The sequence below is a fragment of the Capricornis sumatraensis genome, chromosome 9 (genome assembly GCF_032405125.1).
Source record: "Capricornis sumatraensis isolate serow.1 chromosome 9, serow.2, whole genome shotgun sequence".
NCBI classification, from domain to species: domain Eukaryota; kingdom Metazoa; phylum Chordata; class Mammalia; order Artiodactyla; family Bovidae; genus Capricornis; species Capricornis sumatraensis.
Window position 1 is genome coordinate 40,665,317 of NC_091077.1, and position 8,040 is coordinate 40,673,356.

General features: G+C 40.5%; 1 protein-coding gene across 1 annotated transcript; it reads right to left on the reverse strand.

The window, feature by feature from the left end:
• Positions 1–6,119: 6,119 nt before the first annotated feature.
• Positions 6,120–7,040, reverse strand: LOC138085147 (olfactory receptor 2C3-like). Its single transcript, XM_068979308.1, has one exon. It carries the CDS (start codon positions 7,038–7,040, stop codon positions 6,120–6,122), a length of 921 nt encoding a protein of 306 aa, XP_068835409.1.
• Positions 7,041–8,040: the final 1,000 nt, after the last annotated feature.

Here is an 8,040-nt window from a genome sequence, read left to right on the forward strand (position 1 = left end):
CTTCGTGTCATGAGAGTTGAACACTTCAAAATACATGGGAGTAGAAGCTCCTGTTTTTAAGGCTCACCTGGATGCCACCCTATATATCTCTTTATCTGGGTATTTATTTGTAATCTTTAATATTCTTTGGAATGAGTGAATAATTAGTTTAGTGAGAAAAATGTTCTCCTGAGTTCTGTAAGCCAGTCTAACAAATTAATCAAACCTGAAGAGGGAGTCATGGAAACCTTCAATTTATAGTTGAGTTAATTAGAAGCACAGGTGACAAGATAGACTTGTGACTGAGGCAACCATGAACTGCAGCCCACCAGGCTTCTCTGTCCATGGACTTCTTCAGGCAAGAACACTGGAGTGGGTAGCCATTCCCTCCTCCAGGGGAGCTTCCTGACCCAAGGATCAAACCTGGGTCTCCTGCATTGCAGGCAGATGCTTTACTAGCTGAGCCGCTGGGCAAGTCCCTATTTAGAAGCACAGCTGACAAGCTAGGCTTGTGATTGGGGTCTGAAGTCAGTACAGTCTTGTGGGACCGAGTCATTAAACTGGATATCTGGTACTATTTTCAGGTAAACAGTGTTAGTTAAATTCTAAGGATATCCAACATGTGTCAGAGAACTGATTTTTGTGGGAAAACACACACACAGATATGCATCTCAGATCAGTTTCCTGATGGAAGGAAGGGAAGTCATCCCATTGATTTCAATCCCTGTGGGAAGTGTGGCTTCATTTCCAGACTGCATACTTGAGTCAAGCATGTGAGGAGACCCTGAGGGAAAATTGTGGGGTATACAAAGGGGCCTGGGGGTAACTCAGGTTCGGTTTGCTTGGGTGAGAGAGCATCAAAACTTGTGTTCAAAAGCTTGCTGCAAAAAGAGGTAAGAGTGACAGGAGTAATCATGGAGATTCAAAGATTCAAAAAAGGTGCATAGGTGCATAATACAAAATAGCATGTGGCTAATTTCCAGGCTTCAACAGTATTTGAACCGTGAACTTCCAGATGTTCAAACTGAATTTAGAAAAATCAGAGGAACCAGAGATCAAATTGCCAACATCTGCCTGATTATCGAAAAAGCAACAGCATTCCAGAAAAATATCTACTTCTGCTTTATTGATGATGCCAAAGCCTTTGACTGTGTGGATCACAATAAACTGTGGAAAATTCTTCAAGAGATAAGAATACCTGACCTGCCTCTTGAGAAATCTGTATGCTGGTAAAGAAGCAACAGTTAGAACTGGACGTGGAATAACAGACTGGTTCCAAGTAGGGGAAGGAGTACATCAGGGCTGTATATTGTCACCCTGTTTATTTAACTTCTATGCAGAGTACATCATGTGAAATGCTGGGCTGGATGAAGCACAAGTTGGAATCAAGATTGCTGGGAGAAATATCAATAACCTAAGATATACAGATGATACCACCCTATGGCAGAAAGCAAAGAACTAAAGAGTCTCTTGATGAAAGTGAAAGAGGAGAGTGAAACAGTTGGCTTAAAACTCAACATTCAAAAAATGAAGATCATGACATCTGGTCCCATCACTTCATGGCAAGTAGATAGGGAAACAATGGAAACAGTGACAGACTTTATTTTTTTGGGCTCCAAAATCACTGCAGATGGTGATTGTAGCCATGATATTAAAAGACGTTTACTCCTTGGAAGAAAAGCTATGACCAACCTAGACAGCATATTAAAAAGTCGAGACATTACTTTGTCAACAAAGGTCCATCTAGTGAAAGCTATTGTTTTTCCAGTCATGTATGGATGTGAGAGTTGGACTATAATGAAAGCTAAGGGCCAAAGAATTGATGCTTTTGAACTGTGGTGTTGAAGACTCTTGAGAGTCCCTTGGACTGCAAGGAGATCCAACCAGTCTATCCTAAAGGGAATCAGGTCTGAATATTCATTGGAAGGACTGATGTTGAAGTTGAAACTGCAATACCTTGGCCATCTGATGTGAAGAACCAACTCATTGGAAAAGACCCATGCTGGGAAAGATTGAATCGGGAGGAGAATGGGGATGACAGAGGATGAGATGGTTGGGTGGCATCACTGACTTGATGGACATGAGTTTGAGCAAGCTCCGGGAGCTGGTGATAGACAGGGAAGCCTGGCATGCTGCAGGCTATGGACTCACAAAGAGTCGGACACAACTGAGTGACTGAACTGAATTTCCAATAGGTCACATAAGCATCTTTTCCCCTTTCACTGTGTCTTGCTGCTGCTGCTAAGTCAATTCAGTCGTGTCTGACTCTGTGCGACCCCATAGACAGCAGCCCACCAGGCTCCCCCATCCCTGGGATTCTCCAGGCAAGAACACTGGAGTGGGTTGCCATTTCCTTCTCCAATGCATGAAAGTGAAAAGTGAAACTGAAGTCACTCAGTCGTGTCCGACCCTCAGCGACCCCACGGACTGCAGCCTACCAGGCTCCTCCGTCCATGGGATTTTCCAGGCAAGAGTACTGGAGTGGGGTGCCATTGCCTTCTCCATTCACTGCATCTTAAGAACTTATAATACAAGCAGGATAAAAATTTACGCTGTTTAGCAAGACCCTCCCTTACTCTCCCTCAGGCTGCACTGCTTCAGGATGGCTCTGCTGGTGAGTTTGCATTACTTCTACTGGATGTGGGGCCAGAAATTGTGTAGAATCACTGTTGTCCTTTCAGTTGTTGACTTCATCATAAGCCACAAATAACACTTCAAATAAATTTCTTTAGGTTCTGAGGAGGATGTCAAAGAACACCGTGTTGAAACTGCCTCCCTCATTCTTTAGCCTATGTATTCTATTACTTTAGCACCTTAGCTGCTGCTGCTGCTGCTAAGTCGCTTCAGTCATGTCCGACTAGCACTGCATGTCAAAAGTTACAGCATTAAACTGTGCTCTGCTGTGCTAAGTGGCCCTGTCATGTCTGACTCTTTGTAACCTTATGAACTTTAGACCACCAGGTTTATTCCATCCGTGGGATTCTCCAGGCAAGAATACTAAAGTGGGTTGCTGTGCCCTCTTCCAGGGGATCTTCCCGACCCAGGGATCAAACCACTGTCTTTTGCATTAGCAGATAGATTCTTTACCACTGCACCACCTGGGAAGCCCAGAAAAATGTTTCTTGTGCTCAAATAACTCACTAAGTTCCCTTAAGAAATTTCCCATCCTGCACTCCCAGATTAGTTATGGCTGTTACTTACTGTAGTTCTCTTTCAATCTAGAAACGTTGCGAACAAGTGGAGATAAGAATGGTAAAATAAAATGACTGTTATTAGTTTAAAGTTTCACTGGAGCCTTGTGATCTACTCTATGTGAACAAGCCGAAAAACAAGGTAAAGTTATGCTTCCCTTGAAAGCTAGGTAGGTGCAAGACCCTTTAATCTTGAACTCTCCTGCCTCACCTTTTCTCTAAGCATAAAAGAAAACTGAATTCTACTCTTAAGTTAAGATGGCTCTTTAGGAGATTGTTGTTTTTGTTCAGTCCCTAAGTCAAGTCCAACTCTTTTGGGACCCTGTGGTCTGCAGCACGGCAGACTTCCCTGTCCTTCACTGTCTCCCAGTTTTTGCTCAGATTCATTTCCATTGAGTCAGTGATGCTATCTAACCATCTCATCCTCTACCACCCTCTTCTCTTTCTACCTTCAATCTTTCCCAGCATCAGGGTCTTTTCCAATGAGTCAGCTCTTCGCATCAGGTGATGAAAGTATTGGAGCTTCAATGGCAGCATCAGTCCTTCCAGTGAATATTCAGGGTTGATTTCCTAGAATGAAGGATTTTGATCTCCATGTTATCCAAGGAAATCTCAAGAATCTTCTCCAACACCAGTTCAAAATCTTCAATTCTTTGGTGCTTAGCCTTCTTTATGGTCCTACTCTAACATCCATACACGACTACTGGAAAAACCATAGCCTAGACCTTTGTCTAAGCTCAGACCTTTATCCACAAAGTGATGTCTTTGCTCTTTAATACGCTCTCTAGGTTTGTTGTACCTTTACTCCAAGAAACAAACAAAACATTGTAAGGCAACTGTATCCCAATAAACAGAAATAAATTAAAGAATTATTAGTTGATAGTGTTGATAAGTTATCAACCTCAATACTCTATTTACTTTTACTTTATCTAAGATCTAAATCTCCCAATATCTGTTGGTATTATTCAAATGAGTAGTCTGAGAGTCAACTTGTGACATTTAGGGAGGTGTTGAATTTGAAAAGTGGGAGCAAAATTTCTAGAGACAGGGTTTTGGCCAAAGAAAGTCCAGAAAAAACTTTCAAAATATTGCTGAAAGTAAATGAGTTTGTGGTACTCCTACTTAATATGTTTGAAAGAAAAACATGAATGCTATTTTTTTCTTTATATCAAATTTTTTCTCTGATCAGAATTTTCCCATCTCAAAAATGTAAATATTATTAACTTTACAATATTACTTTGAGTTTTAAATCAACAAGTCCAGTGATTGCTCTTGAACTTAATTGACTTTTTTTAGTGCAGCTTTGTGTGCTAGTTTTCATAACCTCCAGAAATCATTCTTGGACATATGAATAGTACTGAGTGAATAAAAATATCTTACATATCCTGTACACAGAATATGTAGACTTGAATAGGGAAACTGATCTTTCTATTTTTACAGATATATCTGTGCAGCATGTTATTGAAGATATCTCTAATTTGCTGAAAATTCAACTCAAAATTCTACTTTTGAGGCATTTGCCTCTTTAGTTTCCTCCTCCTGAAAGTGCATGAATTGTATTTTGCTCACATCTTTTCTGACACCAAACGTGTGAGATTTTTTTCACAACAATAACCGATATTCCAACTCTCCAAACACCAAAGGGGCATCCTGTAATTCAATTTAACTTTGAGAGTAACTACCGAAATCTAGTACCAGATCCTGCCAATTTAAGAACAAAGTCCTCCACAAGACCACCCCTGGTTTAGAAGGCAGTTGCAAGCTCCAGATTGCCACCCATGTCTATGACCAACTAACGATAAATCAAGAGTTGCCATAACCCCTTCTTTAGATTTAGTGATTTGCAAGAGTGACTCATATAACTCAGGGAAACACTTTAGTGTACTGGTTTATTACAAATAATATAAAAGAAGAGACATATGGGATGAAGTTTGGAAAGGTCTTGAGCACAGGAACTTCTGTCTTGGCAGAGTTTAGGGCACCCTACCTTCTTGTCACATAGATGCAGCCACCAACCTGGAAGTCTCCAAACACAATTGTTTAAAGTTTTTGTGGAGGTTCATTGGATAGGCATGATTCATTTAGTTATTGGCCATTAATGACTTAACTTCAAGTAACTCCTTCCCAGACATTGGGTTAGGACTGAAAATTACAAACTTCTAACCACATGGTCAGTTCCTCTGGTATCCAGGCATCCTCTGGAAGCTATCTAGGGATTCTTCTTTGAGTTAATTCATTGGCATAAACTTAGGTATGTTGAAATGAAATGTGCTTGTTATGAAAATAAAAGATACCTTCTCATCCATATTACTCAGAAAATTTCAAGGGTCCTAGAAGCTCAGTGCCAGAAGTCAGGACAAAACAAAAAAAAGTATATATTTCTTATTGCATCACAAGAGACTATAGCCAAAATGACAAATATGTCCATGGATACAAAGAATAGACTCACATCTCAGCATAAAATCTTGATAACTTTGTAATTATCTAATCTTTGTGAGGTCAATAATATCTACCTCACTGAGTCATTACAAATATTAGAGGAGAAAAAGGTAAAGGATTTCATATATATTAGACACCCTTAGTGACAGACATTGCTTTAAAATGTTAACAAAAATCATATAAAAATTAGCATATGTAGCTACATAAACAATTTACAATATCATAATTAGCATGAATATAATATATACAAAGCTATATAAATAATTAGCAAAATATACTTATTAATAAAAAATAAAAACAGAAAATAAGTTCTCTTTGCATTGGCCTGAAAAAAATATGTAAGTACATCCATTTCAGCTTGTCATTAACTTTGAACTTAAGAAATAATGTATAGAAATGATATCCCAAATATCCTGATGCTCCAAATCAGTTTTGATCCCTTTAAATCTGCTTCCTCCTCACAAGTGATAAGTTTTTAAATATACATGTTCCTCCAAAACCACAGTTCCCTCATACAATGTGCCTAAGTGCCTTCTTCACAGTCTTGTTCCTTAGCGTGTAAATCAGGGGGTTCAGCATTGGGGTGACCACAGTGCAGAAGAGGGCTACAAGCTTACCTTCCTCATGAGAGTTTCTCCTGGCAGGCTGGATATACATGAAAAGGATGCTCCCGTCAAACAGAGCCACTACTGCCACATGGGACGAGCAGGTATTGAGTGCCTTTCTCCACCCTTCTGCTGACCTGATCTTCAACACAGCCCAGGCAATACGGCTGTAGGAGACCAGAATGAGACCCAGAGGCAAGACAACAAAGATAAAGCTGGCCACGTACATCTCTACTTCATTGAAGCTGGTATCCACACAAGCCAGTTGCATAATGAGGGGCATCTCACAGAAAAAGTGGTCAATGCGATTGTTCCCACAGAGAGGCAGGAGCATGATGAGTGTGGAACCTACCATGCTGGTGGTCAGATTCCCAAGCCACGAGGCAAAAGCCAGGCTGCAGCAAAGCTTTGGATGCATGATGGCAGTGTAGCGGAGTGGCCTGCAGATGGCAGCATAGCGGTCGTAGGCCATGACTGCCAGGAGGACACATTCAGTTGCCCCCAACCAGTGGGAGATATAGAACTGGATCACACACCCTCCATAGCTTATGGCTTTGTGTGGTCCCCAGAGATTGACCAGAAGTTGAGGGACGATGCTTGTGGAGAAGCTAATGTCCAGGAAGGAAAGGTTGACCAGAAAGAAGTACATAGGAGTGTGGAGATGCACATCCACGCAGGAGACCACAATGATGAGGCCATTACCCAAGACAGACACCACATAAATCCCCAAGACAAAGACAAAAAGGATGGGTTCTAGACAGGGTCGTTCAGAGAAGCCCAGCAGTATAAAAACTTCTGGAAAACTTACACTGGCTATTTTCATCATACATACAGCTAAAGGTAGGACAAACAGGTCGCCTGCAGTTGAGTGGGAAGGCACAGGATGTGAGGTATAAAAGGGATTATATCAGTGAGCAAACTTTAAATCTAAATGCATATTCATTGCTCCTGAAATCATCCATTCAACTTCATGGTGGATGAGGTTGCATCATCTTCTTGAAGGCCAGTATGAACTGTGTGCTAAATGACATGGAAATATGCATAGCCTGTGGAAAAATGGATGCATGAAATATTTTTGCCAATGAGTTATTAATTGAAATATTACTTACAGAGGCAACATCCAGAATCAACCTAAGTTTTTAGTGATGAGTTATCACTGGGTATGGTAGTTCATATAATGAAATACTGCACAGGCATTAAAATGAGCCTGTGCTAAAATTTGCTTAATGTTGTGTGGCAGCCTGGATGGGAGGGGAGCTGGGGGGTAATAGACACATTTACATATCTGGCTCAGTCCCTTTGCTGTCCACCTGAACATTGTTAATCACTTATAGTCCAGTATAAAGTAAAATGTTAAAAAGTTGGGCCTGTGCTCCTTTGCCACTCAGTTAATAGCCACATGGAATCCATCTTGACATTTCTCTTCTCTCAAATCCCACAATAATTGGCAATTTTTTTGTTTTGTTAAATGTATTATTAAATGTATCCAGATTCTCATGACTTCTCACTACCTCTAATGTTTCTACCCTGACCCTTGCTGTTACCATTTATCACCTGAACTGTTGATATAACATCCTAACTTGTCTTCCTGCTTCCTTATTACTTCCCTTCAAGTTATTCTCAACATAGTAGTTGGAAGATTATATTAAAATATAATATGGTCATATTGCTCCCCTGCTGAACACCCCCAGTTTCATGGAGCAAAGCTTGCAGTGATTTTCCTCCAAGACAGCCACATACTCACATTCCTCACCTCCTTCAGTTTGTTTCTCAAAAGTCATATTTTACTGAGGGCATCCCTCACTGTGTTATTTAATATTGAAAAT